The sequence below is a fragment of the Lissotriton helveticus genome, chromosome 5_1 (assembly GCF_964261635.1).
Source record: "Lissotriton helveticus chromosome 5_1, aLisHel1.1, whole genome shotgun sequence".
In the NCBI taxonomy this organism is placed as follows: Eukaryota; Metazoa; Chordata; class Amphibia; order Caudata; family Salamandridae; genus Lissotriton; species Lissotriton helveticus.
This window is the reverse complement of record NC_136065.1, coordinates 2,093,385,654-2,093,413,213: the sequence shown is the minus strand read 5'-3', so window position 1 is coordinate 2,093,413,213 and position 27,560 is coordinate 2,093,385,654. Positions and strand designations below refer to the sequence as shown.

At 44.2% G+C, this 27,560-nt stretch overlaps 1 protein-coding gene across 3 annotated transcripts in view; it reads right to left on the bottom strand.

The window, feature by feature from the left end:
- MVB12B (multivesicular body subunit 12B) overlaps positions 1–27,560 on the bottom strand; it is a 465,376-nt gene that overhangs the window by 325,079 nt on the left and 112,737 nt on the right. For all 3 annotated transcript variants that reach the window (XM_078646102.1, XM_078646101.1, XM_078646103.1), the window contains exon 2: positions 22,464–22,586. In XM_078646102.1, coding sequence (XP_078502228.1) covers positions 22,464–22,574 — 111 coding nt within the window. In that variant the 5' untranslated portion in view covers positions 22,575–22,586. The remainder of the gene's footprint in view (positions 1–22,463; positions 22,587–27,560) is intronic.

The following is a 27,560-nucleotide window of genomic DNA, read 5'->3' as shown; positions in this document are numbered from 1 at the left end:
ACCTCCTCAGTGCCTTGAGACCCTTCTGAGTGAGTAGCTGCGCTTCACCAACCCTTGACTGATTGACACATCTGGAGAACCAGTAAGCAGGCTACTGAAGAATACAAATAGACTCAGTGTTTAAGGAAATCCTTAGTATCTATGCGGGAAGCAAACTTGCATACATTATCTGTCTTGTTGTTGTTCATTCTGAAAATCCAACTGCATTTGACTGTCTGATGGCGTCACTAATCCAGCCCTACTGGTAAAACACAGATATTGCACCAACACTTAAAACATCTTAACAAGATAACACCAACTAGGCAGAGAGTCTATTAAAAATATGAATATACCAGTTTCCTGAAATACATTAAATTTGAGATATCTCAAATTTATTTCAGTAGTGCAGTCCATTTGAGAATGTTCAATAAAATCTTCTGCAATAAAAAAAGTAGTGCTGTCTATACCAAAAAAACAAATCTGCACTTAAAATCTTTCTGTTCCAAAGTAGGAGGATTACTGGAAGGGAGGGGGGGGGGGGTAATCAGGTGCTCGTGGAAGGAGCGGAGAGCTCTTCTGCTAGGGTAGTTGGGTGGTTTTGGATCATTGAGTAATCTAAGCCCTGTTGACACTCGTACAGAAGTACTGACTATCCCCTGAATCGTCACCAGGCCTTTATTCTATCAATGCCATGGGAACAGCAAGCAGGATGTTGCATTGCATCTTTAACAAATGATCGTCAAGGGGAGGCTTGCCCATTTTCTCAATAACCCGTCCACTTCGGTGGTGATTGTATTCAAACTGTAAATTACAAACTCGTTTTAAGTCGTCTGTGATTATTATTACTATAGTATGAATCTGGTTCATCGTCACACTCCACATTCTAGACAATAATCTCAGATTTAGAATTTTCACTAGCAAATATCCTAAAATACACCCAAACTCTCAAGCAACATGATCTTTGATGGTATTGTCTTATATGGGTTTGCGATGTGTGCGTCAAAGAATTAGCATACAATGACACCTTGGTCCTCCAACAATTGCACTGGAAAGAAAGGAAATCACTGGCCATCCTTAAAGAGTGCCCCAAAAGAATTTAAACAGAACAGGGGACAGAGTGCAGCTCTGCCTAGCTTCCTTTCTTCACCGAACCGAGGGATGGTAAGGAATAGTAGTGATACTTCTACTGCACTTCCTACTACGGATGAGTAGCTTAAGATCCTTGTGAACGGGTAGTACGCTACTCCGAGGAAACCCAGTGTCAGTGATCCCCATCAAACATAGTGGTTACAGGTAATCAAGATATTTTCATTTAGTTTTGCGCACTTCGTATTAACTCTTCTGTAGCAAATTGGAAATGTGTGGGTGCTGCCACCAGAAAACGTCCTCAGAAATTAGCATCCTGATAGCTGCCGCACCTGACTCGGAGGAAGGTCCTGGCAGCTTCAAACATATCAACTGCCAATGAAGCATCAAAATCATGCGGAAGGTCAATTGATCCGATCAATCTAATGTAACATTTCCCCGATGCCCATGTGGAATGAACCATTACTGCTCACCATCTACAATGCATACCATAACCCTACTCAATCTCATTGCAAGAAGGCTGGGGAAAAATCTCAATTCAGTGAAGGTATTGTTGGTCTGTATGACTCACGCAGCAAAGGATGTATATTTGGCCTCAAACCTGGTGACCTCACTGCCTAATTGCATGAATATATATTTTTTTAAATTAATGATTTTTTGTTTTTGTTTTTTAATTTATTTTTTTATTTTACAGTTTTATATAGCGCAAACTTGACCCGAATCGGGTATCAGAGAGCTTTACATAGCACCAGTTGCATTACATGAGGACACATTCATTTTTGTTAGGCATGGGGAGATTAAGTGATTTGCCCAGAATCACAGGATGTTCAGAGTCATTGCCGAGACTCAAACCCAATTCTCCAGATTCGAGGGCTACTGCCCTAGGCGTTAGGCCAATACTGAATATGGGACCTTATAATTATTTAAATATGAACCCGGTTAATTATTCCAAATCATGTCGCTGCACTTTATTTTGTGCAATGTATTTTCATCTTCTGCATACTAAGGGGGTCATTAGGATTGCGGTTTTTCCGCATCCTCTGGGCCGGCGGAATCCACCGCCGGCCCGGAGGATGCGGAAAAACCGCAGCGGACCGACCAAAGACCCACCGCCACATTAGGATGGCTGGTGGGTCCTGGTTTCCGTCCGCAGCTTTTCCGCCGCGGTTGGCTTACAACCGCGGCGGAAAAGCTGTAATATGGTGACGGTGTCTCTCAGACACCGTCCACCATATTAGGATGCACAGAAAGAAATGCTTTTACACGGCGGATATTCCGCCGTGTAAAAGCATACGGTGCTTCACTGCGGGGGCCCGCTGCAGGCCCCCTGGGTGAAGGGGGTGTGGGGGGTGCACATGGGGGGTACCTATGGTACCCCCCTGCATATGTATGCAGCAAGCGGCAGGCACCGCGCGGTGCCTGCTGCTTGCTGCATACATATGCAATGTATGCTTTTTTAACATTACGGCGGGTGCAGCTTGAAGCTGCACCCGCCGCAATGTTAAATATCCAGGATGTGACCGCCAGGGTGGCGGTCACATCCTAATTTGCACGGAGGGACCGCCGCAGCCCATGCGGACGGTCCCTCCTACTCTAGGGTGGCGGACGGACGCAAGTCCGTCCGCCATCCTAATGAGCCCCTAAATGTTTACTTCTCGTCCATAAACAGCTTTAGTTGTTGTCAAAAGACATTATTGTATAAGATTCCAATAGTTGGAGTGGGCTTTGGGTCACCTGCTTGCATCCTTATTCAATGGACCTCGTTCCATTTCGTGTGTTTGTCTCTCTCTTGCAGCATGGCTTATGTATCGGTGCTTCAGATTGGATGAGGGTATGCCTTCACTGCTTATCGTCAAGAAACGACTTTTTTTTTTCTTTCAGCACTCTATGCTTGTTTTCTTGCGCTCTCTACGCGGGCACCGGTCTGTCCTCCATTGCTACCCCACCTCTTCCTGTTGATTTAAATTTGTAACTTTGTTTTCTTTTTTTGGAGGGCCTAGCAACTGCAACTTGCTACCGGGTTCCTCATTTCTCCACCAAGTGCTTTCGCAAACTTTTTATTTTTTAATTTACCACTCTGTGATGGGAGTCAGCAAACTCAGAATGTTAAATTAAAGGTACAAAAAATGGTTAGCGCAGACTCATGACTTATGCAAGCTCAAGCGGGGTGATATGATCACATGCATTAGTCATCATATGGCGAGCGAGCACCTTGCCTGTTTTGCCGCTTTTGCTGATGTTTTTCAGCATCAATAACAAGTATTTTCTTTTTGCCAATGAAGCACAGCTTCAGAAAAGAGCACTACCAAAGCTAAAAGTGGTTTTCCCAAGGCTTGTTTTTATTACTGTAAGGTGCAAGCACACATTATGCCATAACGTTCTTTTGTGTGTGCAATGTTTACTTTAACGGGCACTACTTTTTAGTGAGTGCAAACGATTCAACATTTCACATAAAGACTGTCAACAGAATGCACTGCGCAGTGATCTATTAATAAATGTTTTTATGTAGGCAGTGGGCACAGAAAACAAAACGTGCTGCTTATTTTCCCGGCAAAATTGGTTTCTTGGCCCAGCGCTGCCTTTAATATTTTACAATATGGCAGGCAAAAAGAAATTACATTATTATCTTCCATAATGGGGGGGCGTAGAAGAATTTTATTGCATATACATCTAAAAACAACGTATCGTAGTGCCCTCCACTTCTGAAATCAGAAGGACCTCTATTACTGCCCCCTTTCTGCGGACTTGAGAAGGACATCTAATAACGGACTGTGGTGCTGCCCCCTTTCTGCAGACTTGAGAAGGACATCTAATAACGACCTGTGGTACTGCCCCTTTCTGCGGACTTGAGAAGGACATCTAATAATGCCCTGTGCTATTGACTCCTTTCTGTACTGCCCCCCTTCTGAGGACCTGAGAAGTATATCTAATAACTATCTGTAGTACTGCCCCCTTTCCGTGGGCTTGAGAAGTATATCTAATAACGGCCTGTGGTACTGCTCCCTTTCTGTGGAATTAAGGAGATCCAGTACCTGTGCTACTGCCCCCTTTTGGCAGTCTTTAAAGCCCCAGTCCCCCTCCCTCCTTTTTCTTTGAACTATTTTTCTCTTGCATATATCACATTGGGCATTTCTTAATTGTATACATGCTTCCCAAGACACATCTGCACTACTGAGCATAGGAAATAAATTACTATTGTGTGGTTCGTTACGTCTCCTGATGCTGGGCTTAGAACTTCTTCACTAATATCTAATAATGACCTGTGGTACTTCCCACTTTCTGCGGACTTGAGAAGGAGATCTAAAAACAAGCTGTGGTTCTGCCCCTTTTCTGCATACCAGAAAGGGATATCTAATAACCGCTTGTGGTACTGCCCCTTTCTGTGGCTTGGAGAAAAATATCTAATAATGACCTTTGGTACTGCCCACGGTTTGTGGACTTGAGAAGAACATCTAATAACGACCTGTGGTACTGCCCCTTTCTGCAACTTGAGAAGGACATCTAATAATGACCTGTGCTATTGTCTCCCTTCTGCACTGCTCCCTTTCTGTAGCTTTGAGAAGGATATCTAATAGCGACCTATGGTACTGCCCCCTTTCTGCGTCTTTGGGAAAGATATCTAATAATGACCTGTGGTACTACTTCTTTTCTGCTGAGTTAAGAAAATATCCAATTACCACCTGTGGTACTGTCCCCTTTCTGTGGGTTTGAGAAAGATATCTAAGAATGTAATAATGACTAGTGGCACTGCCCCCTTTCTGCAGATTTGAGAAGGATATCTAATAATTCGTGGCAGTTTTATAACACTGCTTCTACTGGAGTCTGAAGCCCCATGCTGTAACATTCTTTAACATTGGTTTAACCGGTCAGTATCCATCCATGCACTCGCTCGTTAATCCATCCATGAACTCGGTCAATTACAACCTCCTACATACAAGAACTTGCTCATCTATCTGTTGACTCATTATTACATTTACCCTCTCTACAATCCAGACAACAAAGACGACTTGTTAGCATAATGTACATCCCGTTACATGTAAAAAAGGTCCACCTCATATACTTCCCTTTGCACTTAGGACCTCCCCATAATACATTGCCCTTTGCGCATAACGAACTTCCATTTGCACATAATATACTTTCCCATGTACAAAAATAACTTTCTTTCACACATATAATACTTGCTGCACACAATATACGTTCTGTTGCTCAAAATATACTTCCATTTGAAAATAAAGCACTTCCTTATAGAAATAATAGTTATCCTTACACGACACTTTCCCTTACACACAGTGGACTTCCCTGTTCTACCTAACGACCTACCCCTGGTACATAATGAACTTCCCTTTACATGTAATGTACGTCTCCTTCCTCATACATGCAATGGACTTCCCTTTGCATATACTGCCCTTCCCGTTGAACACTATGTACTTCCCTATAGACGTAACACACATCCCTTTGCACATGCTACACTTCCCGTTGGGCACTAGGAACTTCCTTATAGATGTCACACACATCCCTTTGCACATGATACACTTCCCGTTGGGCACTATGCACTTCCCGAAAGATATAACACACATCCCTTTGCACATGATACACTTCCCATTGGAGATTATGCACTTCCCTGTAGATATAACACCCATCCCTTTGCATAGGATACACTTCCCTTTGGACACTATGCACTTCCTTAAAGGTGTAACACACATCCCTTTGCACATGCTACATTTCCCGTTGGACACTATGCAATTCCTTATAGATATAATACACATCCCTTTGGACACTATGCACTTCCTTATAGAAATAAAACATCTTTTTGCACATGATACACTTTCTGTTCGACACTATGTACTTCCTTATAGATGTAACACACATCCCTTTGCACAGTATACACTTCCCTTTGGACACTATGCACTTCCTTATAGATGTTACACACATCCCTTTGCATATGATACACTTCCCTTTGGACACTATGCACTTCCTTATAGATGTTACAAACATTCCTTTGCACATGATACACTTCCCTTTGGACACTATGCACTTCCTTATAGATGTTACACACATTCCTTTGCATACGATACACTTCCCTTTGGACACTAGGAACTTCCTTATAGATGTTACAAACATTCCTTTGCACATGATACACTTACCGTTGGGAACTATGCACTTCCATATAGATATAATACACATCCCTTTGGGCACTATGCACTTCCTTATAGATGTAACACATATCCCTTGGCACATGTTATACTTCCTTTATGGACACTAGGCACTGCCCTATAAATGTAACATCTCTTCGCACATGATACACTTCCCGTTTGGAACTGTGCACTTCCATATAGATGTAGCACACATCCATTTGCACAATACATTTCCCGTTGGGCACTATGCACGTCCCTATAGATATAACACACATCCCTTTGCACATGATACACTTCCCACTGGGCACTATGCACTTCCATATAAATGTAACACACATCCCTTTTGCATATGATACACTTCCCTTTGGACATGTTACACACATCACTTTGCACATGATACTCTTACCGGAGGGCACAATGCACCTCCATATAGAAATAATACACATCCCTTTGGACACTATGCACTTCCTTATAGATGTAACACGCATCCCTTAGCACATGTTATACTTCCTTTATGGACACTAGGCACTGCCCTATAAAATTCCTTTGCACATGATACACTTCCCGTTGGGCACTATGCACTTCCATATAGATGTAGCACACATCCCTTTGCACATGATATAATTCCCGTTGGGCACTATGCACTTCCATATAGACGTAGCACACATCCCTCTGCACGATACACTTCCCGTTGGGCACTATGCACTTCCATATAGATGTAACACACATCCCTTTGCACATGATACACTTCCCGTTGGGCACTATGCACTTCCATATAGACGTAGCACACATCCCTTTGCACATGATACACTTCCCGTTGGGCACTATGCACTTCCATATAGACGTAGCACACATCCCTTTGCACGATACACTTCCCGTTGGGCACTATGCACTTCCATATAGATGTAACACACATCCCTTTGCACATGATACACTTCCCGTTGGACACTATGCAGCTCTGTATATATATGACACGCAAACCCTGGCACACGATACACTTCCCAGTAAACATTATGCACTTCCTTATAGATATAACACCCATCCCTTTGCCCACAATAAACTTTAATTTGCACAAAATGCACTTCCTTGCAGAGAGAATACACATCCTATTGCACATTATATACTCCTCTACGAAACCCAATGCCCTTACTTGCAAAGACAGTACACATCCTTTGCACATGATATACTTTGCTGTACAAATAATGGATTTCCCTTTGCACAAAGCGAAGCCTCTCCTCTCTTTGCATTACCCTGCTCCTGCTGCCTTCCTCCCCCTCCCCTTTTATATCAACTGTTTTGCACTTGAATTAGATCACATCTGGTATTTTTAACTTGCACTTTAGCTCCCCAGACATATCTGCACTATTGAACCGGAAAAAAAGTTACGATTGCCGGGTTCGTTTCATCTCCAGATGTTGAACTTAGAAACTCTCTCGATGGCAACACTTGGGAAAGTGAGCCTAGAGAGTGAGACTAGAGAGTGAGACTAGAGAGTGAGACTAGAGAGTGAGATTAGCTGTGCTGAGAACCTGTTGGTGGAGAATCCCAAGAAAACTGCTCTCTCTCCACGAGGGAGCTGCAGAAACAACCCCCATTACAACAGACTGTTAACTGAGGCCCCCACGAATAGTGCACAGAATTTAAAGTGCTATGCAGAGGGTGAGGAACCAGATCAGAAAGGGTTCTTCTCCTTGTTTAGGTGATATTTTTAGCACTTCTGGTCTGTCCAGCTTAGTGGCTGCTATCTATTCCATGAGTTCCAAATGCACTTCGCTGATATAAAGAGGGGCCTTATTTGTGTCTATTCGATGATTCCCAGTTGCACTTTAATGCCAGAAAAAGAGCAGCGCTTTCTATGTCTCCATCATGTTGGCTGGTATCGATTCACTGATTCCCAGTTTCCACTTTTTCTGCCAGAAAAGAGCAGGACTTCCTGTGTCTCCATCATGTCGGCTGCTATTGATTTCCTGATTCCCAGTTGCACTTCACTGCCAGAGAAGAGCAGCACTTCTTGTGTCTTTATCATGGAGATTGCTATCGATTCACTGATTCCCGGCTGCACTCCGGTGCCAGGGAACAGCAGCACTTCATGCCTTCAACAGGTTCGCCGCTATTAACTCGCTGACACTCAATTGCACTTTACTGACATAAAAGGCCAGCACTTATTGTGTTTCAAGAATAGTGGCTGGTATTAATTTACTGACTCCGACGAGCTGCACTTTCAGGGCCAGAGGATAGCAACACTTCTTGTGCCTCCAGCACAGTGGCTGACATGGACTCATCCCTGATTCTCGGCTGCACTTTACTGTCAGAGCAAGCCAAATAGACCTCGCCTTCCAGACCTCTTCGGTATGCCAAACTTTTTGCCAATTCTGTGCATCATGAGCAAAAAAAAAAAAAGTGCAATGACGGGGTCGCTACTGTCAGTCTTGTCGTTTTGTAAGCACGCTTATGTGCTAACAAATGGTAATGCATGAGCACACCTACAAAATGAGGAAAGTACCATTTGACAATAAATTTCATTTTAAATGTGCAAACGCGTTTTTTTGTGTAGCTAAGTGACAGCTTCCATGCCCTCCAAAAAAGAAGTTTTTTTTTTTAATGTCTACAAGAGGTGAGAGCAACGTAGGAGTGGGTCGTGGAAAGCAACGGAATGGGCAACGGGGAAAGAAGAAAACAAGTTTGAGCTATTGGCATTGTAAATGACTGCCTTTTATTTATGTTTTGGTTTTTAAAACATAAATAAAAGGCATTGTTATTTACAATGCTAATAGCTTAAACTCTCGCAAATGCGAGCCCTATTGCATTGCAAATGCTTGTTTATTATACTACTAGCAAATAATAACTCATTCACTATTACTATCATAAAATAAAGTTGCGAATCTTCAGTCCATTCAGACTGAGGCAGTAAATTTGCCTGGTGGCTGGTGCAGGTGGGAAACAACCTTAACAAAGCCAGCATCACATCGCGACGCCATTACAACGCGGTCGTTACAATGACTGCGTTGTTACTACGCAATGCCATTACTACGCAAGTCATTACATCGACTTGCAGTAGATGGCGTGCTAACATTAGAAATTAATATTCCAACACCTTCCCTACTGTTACGTAGGCTGGAGTTGGAATAGTAAATTATACATTTCTAATGTCAGCACGCCACCTACTGCAAGTCAATGTAATGACCTGCGTACTAATGGCTTTGCGTGGTAACAATGCGGTCATTGTAACAACCGCATTGTAATGGCACGCGTTGTGATGACTCGCGTTGTATCGAGTCATATTCGAGCAAGTGCATTGAGCTGCCTGTGCCATCCATCGGACAGACTTCCTTGAGGTATGGCAGGCGTCAAGAGTCTGCACACCTCAGGGTCGCCCCATTAGTAAAGCCCTGCGTCGCTAACCCCACGCCACCCTATAAAGAGGTGGCAAAAGCTTGGGTGAAAAGGGAAGAAGCTGAAGCCTTTGTACAATGCGCAGACTCCAGCTTTCAGTTTCCTGCTTCATTGCTTAATGAGGGAGGAAGCGGTGTTCCTGTGTCGAGGTTCAACCTAACACCAGCAACTGAAGCGGACCAGTCAGGCTGCTGGAGGCAAATTAAAAAGAAACTCTGGAATTTTGTTTGCATGCATGTGTGTATCTCTACGATGTGAGTGTGTGCATAGAAGAGTGAGTGACCGTGAGAATGAGTGACCGTGAGAATGAGTGACCGTGAGAATGAGTGACCGTGAGAATGAGTGACCGTGAGAATGAGTGACCGTGAGAATGAGTGACCGTGAGAATGGGTGACCGTGAGAATGGGTGACCGTGAGAATGGGTGACCGTGAGAATGGGTGACCGTGAGAATGGGTGACCGTGAGAATGGGTGACCGTGAGAATGGGTGACCGTGAGAATGGGTGACCGTGAGAATGGGTGACCGTGAGAATGGGTGACCGTGAGAATGGGTGACCGTGAGAATGGGTGACCGTGAGAATGGGTGACAGTGAGAATAAGTGACAGTGAGAATAAGTGACAGTGAGAATAAGTGACAGTGAGTGCATGTCAGTGAGCATATGATAGTGTATGAGAACGCGTGTGTGTATGTGAAAGTGAGTGAGAGTAAGTCATAGGGAGTAAATGAGAATAAGTGACAGTGAGTGCATGTCAGTGAGCGTATGTGATGATGTATATGAGAGAGCGTGTATTTATTGGTGTGTGTGTGTGTATGAAAGTGAGTGAGAGTAAGTCATAGGGAGTACGTGAGATTAAGTGACAGTGAGTGAGAATAAGTGAGACTAAAAGAGCGAGACTGTGAGAGTGAGTGAGTATGACAGTGAGTGAAAATGAGTGTGAGGAAGTGTGAAAGAGTTAAGGCGTATGAGTGAGAACAAGTTTTAGTGAATGTAAGTGACCATGTTTGAGTTAAACTTGTTAGTCTGCCACTGGCCTGGAGATAATTATTGGCTTACATTGGCACAGATTGAAAATACTAACATATTGGTGATAATACTCGTCACAAGGAGGACCCATGGCAAAATGCTGGCACACTAGATATCATACTTCATACATGAGATACCCATGGCAAAAAGCTAGCGATGGCATATTGAATATAATTCTTGATGCAAGGGACACCCACCACAGAACACTGGCATATAGGATATAATTCTTGGCATAAAAGCACTCATGGAAAAATATGGGCACTGGCTTATTTGACATAATTCTAGGAATAAGGAGTACGTACCCATGGCACAATGATGGAGTGGGCACACTAGAAGTAATTGTTGATGTATGGGATACCCCTGACACAATGTTGTTGCTAACATACTGGAGAAAATGCATGCCATTATTAAAGACAACCACGGCAAGCAAATAGGATATATGGTCCTATAACCATGATGAAATGCTGTCCCCGATGTACTAGAGATCATTTTTACATACAGGTCACCCCTTGTATATGGATCCAGTCCATGGCAAAATTCTAGCTCTAGTGTACAGTATGTAATTCTTGTCATAAGGGGCACCTGTGGCATACAAAAGGCATCCATGACAAACTGGTTGTTGTACAGCCTCTGTTATCTCTGCGTCCAAGATGGGCGATTCTTAGTCATATAGTGTTCGCGGGAGATCTGAGTGTGTGTTATTTGCTCTAGGAAGGACCGTAACTCTGTCATATCGTAGGTCGGGGGGCACTGTATGAGGAGGCGTAGTATTTCTCAAAGGCTAGATTGATTTCAGTCTGTGTGTTAACCATGTGTCCCTCCGAATCATGAATGGCGGTGATAGGTGTTTGGGATGAGTCTGTCTTCAGTAGCAAAGCTAGCGGTTTGGGCAGTGCCAGGTGGTTTGTCTACGAGATTGGATGCACCCCCTGTTTGTGTCTGAGGTCCGTCCAATTTATTCCTCCCCATCTTGGTGGAGGGGCCGATCAGAGTCACGTCGGAGTGGCCGGTAGTCATAGCAGTGTATGCTTGGGTGGGGGCGTCGTCTGTGGTGAGGCGGCAGTCTTTTTCGTACCTTTCCCTGTGGAGGCTGGTGAAGTCTATTGAGCAACGCTATCTTTCCTGAGGTTGAGGGAGAGGGGCCCGTGTATGCTGAGCAGTGGAGATCAGTCGTCCGTGTTACAATTCTCCGACAGGCCCTCTCAATGGTGACCGTTGGTTTCCCCTTGTGTGCAGAGTGTGGAGAGGAGCCCTGCGTCTTCGGTGAGTTGAAGATTGGCACTGTGGTGCCTCGTGAGCCTCTGAGGTTGCACCCCTCCTGGGTGGGATGGTGGAGATGGGGAGTGCCAGTATATTGCTGCTGCCTTTTCACTCTTCACAGTTTTTACGTTCAGGATGGGATGGCATAACATTTCACCCCCCATTTGACCCAGATCTGTGCACTCACGCTCTGGCACAGACCACAAAGACATGCAGTATTGTTTAGTTTGTATTACAGCCACTGCTACAGTATAGAGTATCCACGTTCTGCCATGTAGGTGCCAGGAATATTAAGTGAGGCAATGGGCTATGTCGTCTGCAGTAGGCCTCTGTCGCGTTTCTCGGTCACCCCTCCCTTGTGCAGGTAAGGGTCTCCTTGGGACATCCCTAAGTGTCCAGCTTCTGAAGCCGTCTGTTTCCCCTCTGCAAGGGACATGTTCCCCCAGAATGGAAGATGCGAAGGTGGCGGTGTCACCAAGCCAAGGTCCGTGCCACTGTTTCAGATGGCAACACCCAGTTCCGCTCACAGCGTCTTCCCGATGCTGCCAGCCCCCTGCGGCGGCTGTACTCCTGCTTAACTTGGAGAACCATGGAGGGCCTGTGATCGGAGTTCAAAGGGGGAGAGGGGGCCCCCTCGGTTCCTTCTCTGGCCAACTGGCCAGAAGGAGCTCCGGGAGCCACTTGAATTCCGTCTGCCTTAAGAGCCACTGATGCATCAGATGGAGGCAGAAGAGGTGGCCCTGTCATCGGGCCGAGACCCGTTCCTCCGTTTGTCGGATTCACCCGGATCCGCCCGCAGCAATTTCCCTGCACCAGCAGCCTACCCGTTATGTTTGCAGTTTCACCGCTTACCAGGCCTCTATTGTTGTTGCTTCGCCCCAGGAGGGGTCGCACCAAAGGGCCTCTGTTCCCAAAGCTCCACACTGTGTGGCCGAGTTTATCTTCTGGCTCTGGGTCTCCCTGTACAGGGTAAAACACTGCCCAGTCCGCCCTCATTGCTGCGGCTGGGCATGATGATCCAGCTTGGCCCTCGGTGCTACACCGCCAGGCACCTGTAGTGTGCTCCGTGCATGGATCATAGGGCCCCCGCCTAGGAGTGCGACTCAGTGCAATTGAAGAAAAACAAAAAAAAAACGCCCGCGAGTGGTGCGCGCGCAACTGCGAGACGTATGTCTTCAATTATCGCGCCCGTGTCTGGGCACGATAATGGAAGACATATGGCTTTGGTGCGTGTAACAGACACCAATAGGCCATGGGCGGAGCAATGCGCCCGCCTTTGGCTTATTGCGTGCTCCGTTAAAAAAACACATGCACACAAAGCCCAATAGCGGAACCCAAAAGGAAAAGCACACGCACGAGCGTGTGCGATTCCAGGGTCCGTTTTCAAATCCCCGAGAAAAGGGCTCGCCAGCGAAAGCACTGCTGCGCAGTGCATCACGAGGGGCGAGCCCTAAAGAAAGGGAAACAAGACTGGGTAGGGAAGAGGGAATAAAGGAGGGGAAAAGGAATGTACACATGACATAGCAGCAAAGAGCACAGGAAGCAACGCCCAATGAGAGAGGGAGGTGACATACACTTTCATGGAATGCACAATGAAAAAGAAAAAAGTAGTTCCCTAAAAGTGAACACCGGAAGGATACAGGTCAGCCAATCAAAGGGTTGGTAAGGAGTCTATGTACCAAGGGAGGAAAAACATAAGAATAGGAAGGAAATCATTTAATAAGAAGAAAGTAAACCAGAGTGGTAATAAAAGTCAGCCCAGGACGCCCAACTCCCAGCAGCACAAACACTTTGGCTGCCAGTTTTCGGCACCACAATATGGTCTGTGAAAGAGTATTGTATGCCATTAACGCAAGGTGTGTATCCATATTCATAAGGTGGGCAAACCTGCATACATGGTTCATTAACGCAAAGCCTTTTGTATTAGGGAGAACATTCAACTCATTGAGCTGTGCGTTCACCTTACATTACTGACAATGTTACAAGCATAAAAACGGGTAAACATTTTTGTAATATTTAACAATCTGGGGCTCTTGTAATGCGCTCTGATTGCATGCCAATTGTATGATTGTACTGCAACAGCTGCATAAGCAGGAAAGCAAGACTGGTGGCTTTTTGGGCATTCAAAATAAAATGCACACAAAAAATCTGCAACTTGCTAACATGTTCGCTAAAGTACTGTGCAACTTTAAATACCATTTCTCTTCTGTAATAATCTGCTGTAAATCGTGACTGAAGGAAGGATATAGATATATATATATATATATATATATATATATATATATATATATTCACGGAAAAAAACATAGGTTTCACACCAGTTATAGTTAGGAATTAGCATTTAAAAACCTATTAAATTCACTGAAAAAACCATAGGTTTGACACCAGTTATAGTTAGCTGGAAATTTTACTGACATAAAACCATTGAAATTCCCACGTTATAGTTAGTTGGACTCACTATAACTCGCGCGCCCGCAAGGCACTGCTGATGATGTCACATATTACATCATTCATGACATGGTTAGTGACATCACTGATGACATCTCAAATTACATCACTGATGACATCACTGATGACATCTCAAATTACATCACTGATGACATCCTGATGACATCATCCAGTGTCTGTGTGTTTCTGTAAAGTTAAAATATGTTTTACATATTGAAGAGTGAGTGTATGTATGAGTGTCTGGATGAAGGATTTAGTAGGTGCGTGACTGACTGTATGAGTGAGTGATTAAATGTGTCTTAGTGAATGCATGGGTTAGTGACTAAACTGTCTGAATGTGTACATCATTGTGTTTGTTGTTGTGTAAGCTGCTGCATGTGAGAGTTGTCATATATAAATGACTATATATAACAGCCTGTGATTGCATACGTGACTGTATCTATCAATATGTACTTGTATCAGTGATTGTAAAAGACAGTAAGTATGTGTTAGTCTATGTTTTAATAAGCAAGGTTTTGTGTGTATAACTGCATAGTTGTGGAAATGGGAGTGTGATTGATTCTTTACATGACTGACTAGCCGTATGAATAACTCCATGGATGAGTGGCAGTGTGCGAGTCTCTGTATAGGTGTATGAGTGCATATGTTGGTCTTGTATTGATGAGTGACTGTATGTATGAAAGATTGTATGGGTGAATGAGTGGATGTGTGTGTAGACCTAGAAATCAGTGAGTGCGTATGTGGTAAGTGGTTTTACAGTGTCAATGGTTTCAGGAATGGTAGTTTGTATTTAACACTAGGTGTATCATGTGTTAGATTAGAGTGTGAGGAGGTGTATTGTATTATCACATGGATGATGTCTTCAGTGATGTCATCAGTGATGTCATTTGAGATGTCATCAGTGATGTCATCAGTGATGTCACTAACCATGTCATGAATGATGTAATATGTGACATCATCAGCAGTGCATTGCGGGCGCGCGAGTTATAGTGAGTCCAACTAACTATAACGTGGGAATTTCAATGGTTTTATGTCAGTAAAATTTCCAGCTAACTATAACTGGTGTCAAACCTATGGTTTTTTCAGTGAATTTAATAGGTTTTTTAAATGCTAATTCCCAACTATAACTGGTGTGAAGCCTATGGTTTTTTCAGTGAATTTCATAGGTTTTGTAAATGCTAATTCCTAACTATATATAGGGCCTCAAACCTATGTTTTTTCAGTGAATTTCAAAGGTTTTTTAATAGCAAATCTCTATAGCTATGAAATATAATATTTTTTATAATGAATTTTATATTGTATATTTATGTAATACTATTTTTTTAATGTTAAGGTTTTTGGTAAAAATGGAGAGCTGGATAGGGAATGGTCTCGGCACCTATTTTTAAAACAGGCCAATGCTCAGCACCAGCAGGACCCGGCCCACTTAAAGCCCTGCTTCCCACGCACATACAGAACCAGATAAGGAGAACAAGCGTTTTCTTACATCGCGCCCAAGGCGTGGAACAACCTCTAACTCTGCATCAAAGCCTCGTCCTCTCTTCTTGAATTCTGTAAGTAGCTGATGACCTGGCTTTTCCAGTAACCAGCCTATCGTAGGCAGGGCTCGGCACACACACCCGCTCAGCGCCAGGACACCCTCACAAGCGATAATGCACTTTACAAATACACATATCACCTAACATTTACAGCTGGGGAGATATGTAAACTTATGGCTAAGTTCCCCACTCACGTTAATGAGTATTCACCTACCAGGATACTTTGTGAATTCCTGATATGTGTAAAAAAAAAAAAAAAAAGGAACATTTGGTCGTAACAATATATTACAACTAGGGCTCCCTGTTATCTGTTTTTACAGATTTTTACAGATAAATACAGACAGAAAACAATGTGTCTTCTGTCTGCATTTATTTTTAAAGTGGATAAATACAGAAAATGTGCTTCTTTAAAGTGACTCTCCGTGCTGTCCATCATGAATCGTAGGCCAGCAGCTGAGCAGATGGACAGCATGGGAAATTAAAATAACAGGATGAAATATCTTTAAATAACGGCATATGTCAACATACATTTATGGTATAATGCTAGTATTTACTAGCATGGGCGTCCGCAGGGGGGGGCAAGGAGGGGCGCTGCCCCCCCCCTAGTGCACCCCTCCTTGCCCCCCTGCCAGGGCTGGCGCTAGGGCGTGCGATGCTGGCTTCCTGGGGGCGCCGTGTTTACAAATTAATTATGATTTTAAAAGCACCTACTGAGCGTTCCTTTCCTCCTATTGCGAGGCCTCACAAAAATGTCAAGATAACTCCTGTGATTAATGTTCTTCCTGGTCAGAGATCAGAGTTTTGTGTAGTTGAGGTTTAATTTCGACTTATGTGAAGGTAGCACAGAGGGTTAATATGCCTACTGCAAAGAACGTGTACCAAGTAGATTAGAGTGCATTTAATGTAAATAGATCAGCAGGTTACTGCTTTTAAAAGAGCCATCCTTTTGTTACTTGCAATTTATAATGTAAAGTCCTAATATAGAATAGTGAAGTATTAACTTTCATCATAGAAGTGCATACACTCTGCTAAGTACAGAACATTGATTAATGTTGCAAAAATGTTTAATTTGGGTAGAAATTGATTCTTATTATTAATATGCTGCTTCTTTTTCGACTCTGAGTTTGTGCTTCTCCACACCAAGCACTCCTAAACTATACTGCCTACCAGTATGGATGACATATGACTCCTACACTTTTAGTCCTGTGGCTTATGTAACATTTCCTACACACTGATTTACACATGTATGATTGATTGTCTGTGTAATGTGTTTGTGATGCAAAGTGCTCTGACATACTTTAATGGTATGAGTAGCGCTATATAATGAATTCAATGCATCTGAGAGAGTGGTTATGTAGACTTGGTCACTGTTAAAGGGAGCTAGTGAGAGAATCCGTGGTGGAGGTGGTCATTGGGGGCGCAAAATAACATTGTCGCACTGGGTGCCACTAGCGCTAAAGCCGGCCCTGCCCCCTGCGGACGCCCATGCCACTATGCATTACACATGGTGCTCCAGCCACGGTTCCTCTCCAGCTCGCACTCTTGGTTCTAGTCTGAAGCTCCTCTGCGACTCAGGGCTCAGTAGGACAAGACCCAGGCTTCATTTTCCTGCACCGTCCCTTTGGCACTCTCTTCTAGGTGAACTCCTGTGCATCTCATCGCACGCCACAACTAGACAACACCTGGAGACTCTGCTCTTTTCTAGATCCTTCTGAGTATCCTCTGCCCCCCCCTCCATCTTATAATTTAGGCAAATGCACCAGGAGACCTCGGACTTTATAATGCGCTCTGACACAATAACAAGATTGAGGCAAAGTATTTTCAAATAATTATTGGATTATAGTGATGGACTGCCTAGAACAGTTGCTGTTAAGTAAATTACTAAGCAGAAAGAAAAGTCACATTTGAATAAAAGAGTATATTTTAAGGGAGACACCGCTCTGACATAAAATGGTGGACATCAATGGATGATTTATTTATTTATTTATTTGCAGAGTTTTATATAGCGCGAACTAGAACCGAACCAAATCAGTTATCAGAGCGCTTTACATAGCACCAATTACATTACATGAGGACACACTTTCATTTTAGGCACGGGAAGATTGAGTGATTTGCCCAGAATCACAGGGGGTTTTTTGGCGTCGTTACCGAGACTCGAACCCAGATCCCCAGGTCCGAGGTCGAGTGCCTTAGCCGTTAGGCCAACCCCTCTCCCCAGAGAGACACAGAGAATTGAAAATTCTTTGTCGCGTCTGCTAGACAATTTTTCATTCTATGTCAGTCCACGGAGGCTCTGATTATGCTAGTTTAAAGTTTCTCCACCACCACCGAGGCCACATCCACAATAGGTTTATGATAAAACGTTTTAAAAGTGGAGTCAGATGACCAATCTGCCGCAGTCATGATATCCTGAAGCCGAGAACCGACACCAAAGGATTTTGAGGCCATAGCCCCTCAAACAGAGTGTGCTCCAAATTTGGAAGTATCAATACCCGCTAGACTCAGCAACCAGGAAACCCACCTGGCCAGAGTCGCAGTGGCGACTGGGCGGAAAGGTCTCTGCAATGAAATCAACAATTGACCAAAATCATTCCTAAATTCCCTAGTACAATCCTCATATATTTTTAAACACTTTACCACACATAATTTACTGTGGTGAGGAAATGCAGGGTAGGAAATACATTTTGAATGTGTTTTAGTCCGCTTTGAAATAGTAAAGGAAACTCCCGTAGGAGTGAATACTCTACCTGCCAAATCCAATGCTCGAATGTCCGATACTCGCCTGCATGAAATCAAACAGAGTAAAATCGGAAGTTTCGCCGAGAGTTGTTTCTCAGACAGACCCTCATTAGCCGGCCAAGCCGATAAAAAACGCAAGACCACTGAAACGTCCCAAAGTTCAGTATACTTGGGTTGCGGGGGGTTCACTAAACGGATCCCCCTGACTACCTTACACACCAGGGGATGTTCCCCGACCGGTTTGCCATCTACATGCGGATGTCCCGCCGAAATAGCTGATCCCATCGGATCTCCCTGTCGTTCGTTACACCAACCAACCCATCGTCTCCAAGCTGACTCATAGCGCTTGTGAGTGGAAGGTGCCCATGCCTGTGACAAGAAAAAGAGAGTGTCCTGTGAAACTCCCGGCACTTGCCAACGGCGCCGGAAAGTCTCCATGCCATGAGGGACAACTGATCCTGTAGAACCAACGGGTGGCGAAGACCCACCGGGTCCGTAAGAAGGTCTGGAAACGATGATATTCGCACTGGCGATGCACACGCGAGACTCATTGCGACCGGAAACCACGCTTGTGCTCTCCAACACGGGGAGATCAAGATCACCTCCGCCTCCTGCCGCCGAACTTGAGCCAGAACTCTCGGGATCATGATAAACGGAGGAAACGCATATAGAATGCCCGTCGTCCATGACTGAAGAAAGGCGTCCGACTGATCGCCAAGGGATCCGGCCGACAACTGTAAAACTGGGGCACCTGTCTGTTGAGCCGCGAGGCAAACAGATCTATCACACACGGACCCCACTTGTGGTCTAATGCCCTGAAAATCCTGGGATGCAACATCCAATCGCTGGCATCCCTCAGATACCGAGAATTCCAATCTGCTGTCACGTTGACAGATCCCGGTATATATTCCGCCATCACCGAGATTTGGTGTGCCAGGCAATAATGCCAGAAGTCCTCGGCAATCTCCGCCAGGAGGCGTGATCTGGTGCCGCCGAGGCGATTTATATACCGTACCGCGGACACATTGTCCATTCGTAGGAGAATGCAGCAGGACACTTTCTGCGGAGACAGAGTGCGAATCGCGAAGGAATCCGCCAGGAGTTCCAGGCAATTGATGTGGAGGTTGAGCTCTTCGCGGGACCAACGACCCCCTGTCTCCACCGAGCCGCAACGGGCTCCCCAGCCCCACCGGCTGGCATCCGACTCTATCACCACCTCCGGGGTGGCCGCAAAAATGGCTCTGCCATTCCAGGCATCCATATGCTCTAACCACCAGTTCATCTCCGTACGCGCCTCTGCCGAAAGGGAAACCTGCTGGACATAAGTCAAGCCCTTGCGCAGATGCAACGCTTTCAACCGTTGCAGGGCCCTGTAGTGCAATGGACCCGGGAAAATCGCCTGGATGGACGAGGCCAATAGGCCCACCAGGCGCGCTAAGGTCCTCAAGGAAATTGTCGGAGAGACAAGCGCTCTCCTCAATTCCTTCTTGACCGCCACCCTCTTCTTGAGAGGTAAGAGTAATTGAGCCTTCACCGAGTCGACCTCGAAGCCCAGGAACTCCATTACTTGAGCAGGGATCAAAATGGACTTCTGTAGATTCAGTAGGAAACCCAATTTAATAAGTTGCATTTATCAAGAAAGATAACACAAACAGAAAACGAATGTAAATGAAGTCTTAGACACAAGTCAGTACAGAGGGGGATATTCAGATGGGCTAGGAAGCGTGGATGCTAAGAGTAGAGGGGCTGAGTCCATGTGTAGTCACCACTGTAAAAATTTAAAAAGTAAATTGATACTTGTATAGCGCACTACTCACCCGCAAGGGTCTCAAGGCGCTTGTACAAATACTGCTGTGGAACCCATCCTGGCTTTCCCTGTGAGGTGTCCACTCCTGGGCACCCCCAAGGTGGAGGCCAGGCATCCTTAGCGTTGTGGGGGCCGTTTTGGAGATTAAGCAAGCTATTGCCCAGAGTTGCAGAGTGGGACTCCATGATTGGAATAGGCACAGAGGCGAGAATTATCTGGTCCGTGGAATTTTGAGCCCAAGACCCGCCGAGGCAGGGAATTGAACCATGGTCCCGGGCTAGACCTCTGCATCAGGGTCTGCCGCTCTAACCATTGAGCCACACTTCTCCACTGTAGTCCAGAGCAGGGAGGAGGCACAACGAGCAGGCATATGTAAGATTTATCCATGAGCAGAAATGATCATACAGCCCTTCCGAGTCTCTCATTGAGGGTAAGAGCAACTTCAGAGAAGTGAGACCTGTGTCCTAACTCCGCCAGTGAAGACAGCGGGTCCAAAGGAGAAAGAACCAGGCCAGACAGAGTAGGTCCAGGTAGTGTGCACGGAGGCAGGCTCGGTGGGTCCGGAAGAGGGACAGGGCAGGCAAAACAGCTCCAGAGAAGGGCTAGAAAAAACGGACCAGGGCGAGCCGATCCGGACCAGCGGATCCACCCTGAATAGGGAGGCGGCACGATACACAATCAGAATGTAGTGTTCAGCTTTGGGGTTCCAGGGGTAACTTTAGGGATCAGGGTGGGTGTGGGTTTTAAGGTGCCAGGGAGTCATTTTAAGGTTCACGGTGGGTTAGGGAATGGGGTGCCAGGTGGATAATTTTAGGGTTCAGGGTGGGTATGGGTTTTAGGGTACCAGGGGGTAATTTTAGGGTTCAGTGCGGGTACGGGTTTTGGGGTACAAGGGGGAAATTTTAGGGTTCAGGGCGGGTATTGGATTTGGGGTGCCAGGGGGGTAATTTTAGGGTTCAGGGTGGGTATGGGTTTTGGGGTGAGAGGGGGACAATTTTAGGGGTCAGGTTGGGTATGGGTTGTGTTTGCCAGGGGGGTAATTTAGGGTTCAGGGCGGGTATGAGTTTTGGGGGGGGCAGGGGTAATTTTAGGGTTCAGGGTGGGTGTGGGTTTTGGGGTGCTAGAGGGTAATTTTAGGGTTCAGGTTGGGTGTGGGTTTTGGGGTGCCAGGGGCGTAATTTTAGGGTCCAGGGAGGGTATGAGTTTTGGGGGGGTGGGGTAATTTTAGGGTTCAGGATGGATATGGGTTTTGGGGTGCTAGTGGGTAATTTTAGGGACCAGGGTAGGGATGGATTTTGGGGTGCCACAAAAGAAAGAGATGGCTGTGGCACAACAACCCTATGGTGTATGAGACCATATGCGGCCTGCTTCATGCCCCCCATGGCTCCTCCAGCGCCCCAGTGTTTCTTGTGCCCCACCTGGCACACATCATGTCGGAGGATGGTGAAGACATTAACATTTTGCCCCCCCTGGAAAAATTTCTGCGGACGCCCATGTTTACTAGTTGATGTATTGTTATGTAAAATTTGGCAGCTTAAAGAGCTAAAACACGACAGACATCAAAGTATGAGTGTGCATCGATCAGTTAAATAGATATGGAAATGTACAGTTATACAACGTCATTTATACTCAAAACTCAAATTAAATATGGATAAATACAGATAAAATGGTAAAAAAATAAATATGGATAAATACAGACGGAAATGGCCAAAAAAAAAAATACCATAAAACCGGGAGGCCTAATTACAACCAAAGCTACCTTTCTCAATAGAGCCTACTGTATCCTGCATAAGTCCGTTCTCTCTCTCTTCTTTGGGGCATTATTGGGAGCCTAACACCAATGCTCTACTTCAGGGTTCTCCAATATCGGTCCTGGGGGGGCCGGATCCATGCCAGATTTTTAAAATAACTAGATTTATCTAAATGTGGACATGCTTAAAAATCTGGCACAGATCCGGCCCTCCAGGACCGAAATTGCAGAGCTCTGTTCTACTTGACTGAATTGCAACTCCACGAGCCCATTAAGAAAAGAAGGGAGTAAAACCAGTACTTACGACGTCATAATGCGAAGGGGCCCGGTTCCGAGATGCGACCACCCCTACGCCAGTAATTGGGTCCATGGGCAGGTCGGGCAGCGCATCTGAAAGGTCTCTTACTTCAGGCATGGTGGACTGGTCCTGGAACAGAAAGAAAGCACATTCAGGGTCTGTACGTCACACCTGGCTTCAGCCATGTGCAGCAGCCACTTCCGCACTGCCACTGCACACACAGACGGCGTCTTTCGAAGGCCAAGATTTGTTTACCAACCCGCACTTCGGGACTTTGCGATAAGAAATGCATTCCAATGTCTGTATGTGCGGCAGGAATTCGGAGTGAGCAAACTGGCAGAAAGACAAATATGTTTAGCAACAGTGTGAACTAAAACACACAGTACACAGGCATGGACATTTGTCTCCTTTTATTTACTTTAAAAACAACTTTGAAATAAGTTAATGACAATGAGTTTTAATTGTTTATTTCAGACTTCACTAGTTTTTAGTCCCTGCAAAATGTGTAAATTGAATTTGAGCCTGTCTGATTTTTTCTTAGCTCTTAATCAGGCATTTCAGATAATGTGTTTGAATTGTCTATTTTCAACCTTCACTCGTTTTCAATACCTACAAATTACATTTGAAAGTGCTCAATTAAGTCAATATTTCTTCGCTCTTTATAACGGTTTCCATGAGAGACTAAGAACGGCTGCTGTGTGTTAATTGCAGCCAGAGTTTACAACTCACTCTGCACGTCATGTACATCGAACGTGAAAGTTAACTGCAGGGTCTACCTGAGATCCAGTACGAGGTAATATGAAGGGCGGCAGGGCTCGAATCGGGGGTACACGCGGGTGGGAAACGGCCTTTACAACGAAGCCGTTTCCCCGAAATCTTTAACCACGCATGCAGTACAACGCATGCGTGGTTACCACTAATGCCTTTACCACGCATACCTTTACTACGATGTTTGTAGTAAAGGCATATGTGGTAAAGGTAAAAAGAAAAAAAGGGGGGCTTGGGGGGGGTCTCCCCCCCAAATAAAACAACTCACCATAAGTCACGTCGGCGTCAGCGTCGTTTAAGAGAAATCGGAAAAAAATACCGTTTTCTCTTAACGACGTATGACGTCACCACGCAATTATTCGAGGAAAAGTTTATCCGTGGTAAACGAATTCCGTTGTAACGCATGCGTGGTAAAGGCATGCGTTGCAACGGAATTCGTTGTATCATCATATATTCCACGCGGGTGGACGGCTCCCCCCCCCACTCTTTTGACAGGGTGGACCCGTCCCCTCTGCCAAGAAGCTGGGCCCCACATAAAATACGCTGAACATGTCCCTGTGTAATTTTCAGACACCGGGACACCTTGAGCACGTGACGTCATGAGGTCATTTGCATATTGTCAGTCTCCCCACTTCTTTTTATACGACTTGTGCCCTGAAGGCCGGGCAACACTTGACAAACAAGCCAGCCTTCCTCACCCGTGATGGACAAAATGTGCGCCCTGTAGTCAGAAGCAGTGAGCGCAGGTACAGCTGCCCAACTTAAAATGGCGGCCACTGATGACATAACGCCCCCCTTTCCAAACATATGTCCTGCTTCCCAGTGGAATAGAACATACTGTCTACGACTGCAGAATTACTGAAGATAAGGATCTACGACTAAAGAATTACTAAAGATAAAGTTCTACGACTGCAGCCTTACTAAAGAAAATGATCTACTATTGCAGCATTACTAAAGAAAATTATTTACTAATGCAGCATTACTGAAGAAAGGATCTACGACTGCCTTACTACAGAAAAGGATCTATTATTGCAGTATTATTAAAGAAAAGGATCTGCTATTGCAGCATTACTAAAGAAAAAGTTCTACGATTGTAGCATTACTACAGAAAAGGATCTACTATTGCAGCATTACTAAAGTAAAAGTTCTACGACTGCAGCATTACTACAGAAAAGGTTCTACCTTTGCAGCATTACTAAAGAAAAGGATCTACGACTGCAGTATTACTGTAGAAAAGGATCTACGACTGCAGCATTACTAAAGAAAAGGATCTACTATTGCAGCATTACTAAAGAAAATGATCTACTATTGCAGCATTACTAAAGAAAAGGATCTACCTTTGCAGCATTACTAAAGTAAGGATCTACGACTGCAGCATTACTAAAGAAAAGGATCTACTGTTGCAGCATTACTAAGGAAAAGGATCTACGACTGCAGTAATACTAAAGAAAATGATCTATGACTGCAGTATTACTAAAGAAGAAAAGGATCTACTATTGCAGCATTACTAAAGAAAAAGTTCTACGACTGCAGCATTACTAGAGAAAAGGATCTACTTTTGCAGCATTACTGAAGAAAGGATCTACGACTGCAGCATTACTAAAGAAAAGGATCTACTGTTGCAGCATTACTAAAGAAAAGGATCTACAACTGTAGTATTACTGAAGAAAAGGATCTACGACTGCAGTATTACTAAAGAAAAGGATCCACTATTGCAGCATTACTAAAGAAAAAGTTCTACGATTGCAGCATTACTATAGAAAAGGATCTACCTTTGCAGCATTACTAAAGAAAAGGATCTACTGTTGCAGCATTACTAAAGAAAAGGATCTACTGTTGCAGCATTACTAAAGAAAAGGATCTACGACTGCAGTAATACTAAAGAAAATGATCTATGACTGCAGTATTACTAAAGAAGAAAAGGATCTACTATTGCAGCATTACTAAAGAAAAAGTTCTACGACTACAGCATTACTACAGAAAAGGATCTACTTTTGCAGCATTACTGAAGAAAGGATCTACGACTGCCTTACTACAGAAAAGGATCTATTATTGCAGTATTATTAAAGAAAAGGATCTGCTATTGCAGAATTACTAAAGAAAAAGTTCTACGATTGTAGCATTACTACAGAAAAGGATCTACTATTGCAGCATTACTAAAGTAAAAGTTCTACGACTGCAGCATTACTACAGAAAAGGTTCTACCTTTGCAGCATTACTAAAGAAAAGGATCTACGACTGCAGTATTACTGTAGAAAAGGATCTACGACTGCAGCATTACTAAAGAAAAGGATCTACTATTGCAGCATTACTAAAGAAAATGATCTACTATTGCAGCATTACTAAAGAAAAGGATCTACCTTTGCAGCATTACTAAAGTAAGGATCTACGACTGCAGCATTACTAAAGAAAAGGATCTACTGTTGCAGCATTACTAAAGAAAAGGATCTACAACTGCAGTAATACTAAAGAAAATGATCTATGACTGCAGTATTACTAAAGAAGAAAAGGATCTACTATTGCAGCATTACTAAAGAAAAAGTTCTACGACTGCAGCATTACTACAGAAAAGGATCTACTTTTGCAGCATTACTGAAGAAAGGATCTACGACTGCAGCATTACTAAAGAAAAGGATCTACTGTTGCAGCATTACTAAAGAAAAGGATCTACAACTGTAGTATTACTGAAGAAAAGGATCTACGACTGCAGTATTACTAAAGAAAAGGATCCACTATTGCAGCATTACTAAAGAAAAATTTCTACGATTGCAGCATTACTATAGAAAAGGATCTACCTTTGCAGCATTACTAAAGTAAGGATCTACGACTGCAGCATTACTAAAGAAAAGGATCTACTGTTGCAGCATTACTAAAGAAAAGGATCTACTGTTGCAGCATTACTAAAGAAAAGGATCTACGACTGTAGTATTACTGAAGAAAAGGATCTACGACTGCAGTATTACTAAAGAAAAGGATCTACGACTGTAGTATTACTGAAGAAAAGGATCTACGACTGCAGTATTACTGAAGAAAAGGATCTAGGACTGGAGTATTACTAAAGAAAAGGATCTACTAATGCAGCATTACTAAAACGGATCTATGACTACATTAGTTATGAAGAGGATCTACTATTACAGCATTACCAAATGAAAGGATCTACTACTGCATTGCTTAAAGAAAGGATCTTCCGCTGTGGCATCGCTTAAAGAAAGGATCTTCCGCTGCGGCATCGCTTAAAGAAAGGATCTACAACTGCAGAATTACTAAAAAAAAAGATCATCCACTGCAGTATCGCTTAAAGAAAGGATCTACCGGTGTGGCATCGCTCAAAGAAAGGATCTATGACTGCAGCATTACTAAAGAAAAGGATCTACTACTACAGCATTACTAAAGGAAAAGTTCTACGACTGCAGCATTACTACAGAAAAGGATCTACCTTTGCAGCATTATTAAAGAAAGGATCTACGACTGCAGCATTACTAAAGAAAAGGATCATCCACTGCGGTATCGCTTAAAGAAAGGATCTCCCACTGCACTGTAATGTACGTAAAGGATCACCCACTTCACTGTAACTTTAGGAAAGGATCTCCTACTGCACTGTAATTTAAGGAAAGGATCACCCACTGCACTGTAACTTAAGGAAAGGATCTCCCACTGCACAGTAATTTAAGGAAAGGATCACCCACTGCACTGTAACTTTAGGAAAGGATCTCCTACTGCACTGTAATTTAAGGAAAGGATCACCCACTGCACTGTAACTTAAGGAAAGGATCACCCACTGCACTGTCATTTTAGGAAAGGATCACTCACTCCACTGTAACTTAAGGAAAGGATCTCCCACTGCACTGTATCTTAAGGAAAGGATCTCCCACTGCACTGTAACTTAAGGAAAGGATCTCACACTGCACTGTAACTTAAGAAAAGGATCTCCCACTGCACTGTAATTTAAGGAAAGGATCACCCACTGCAATGTAACCTTAGGAAAGGTTCTCCAGCTGCACTGTAACTTAAGGAAAGGATCTCCTGCTGCACTGTAACTTAAGGAAAGGATCTCCTGCTGCACTGTAACTTAAGGAAAGGATCTCCTGCTGCACTGTAACTTAAGGAAAGGATCTCCCACTGCACTGTACCTTCAGGAAAGGATGTCCTTCTGCACTGGCACTTGAGAAAAGGATCTCCAGCTCGACTGTAACTTAAGGAAAGGATCTCCCGCTGCACTGTAACTTAAGAAAAGGATCTCCAGCTGCACTTCAACTTACGGAAAGGATCTCACACAGCACTGCAACTTAAGAAAAGGATCTCCCACTGCACTGTGATTTAAGGAAAGGATCACCC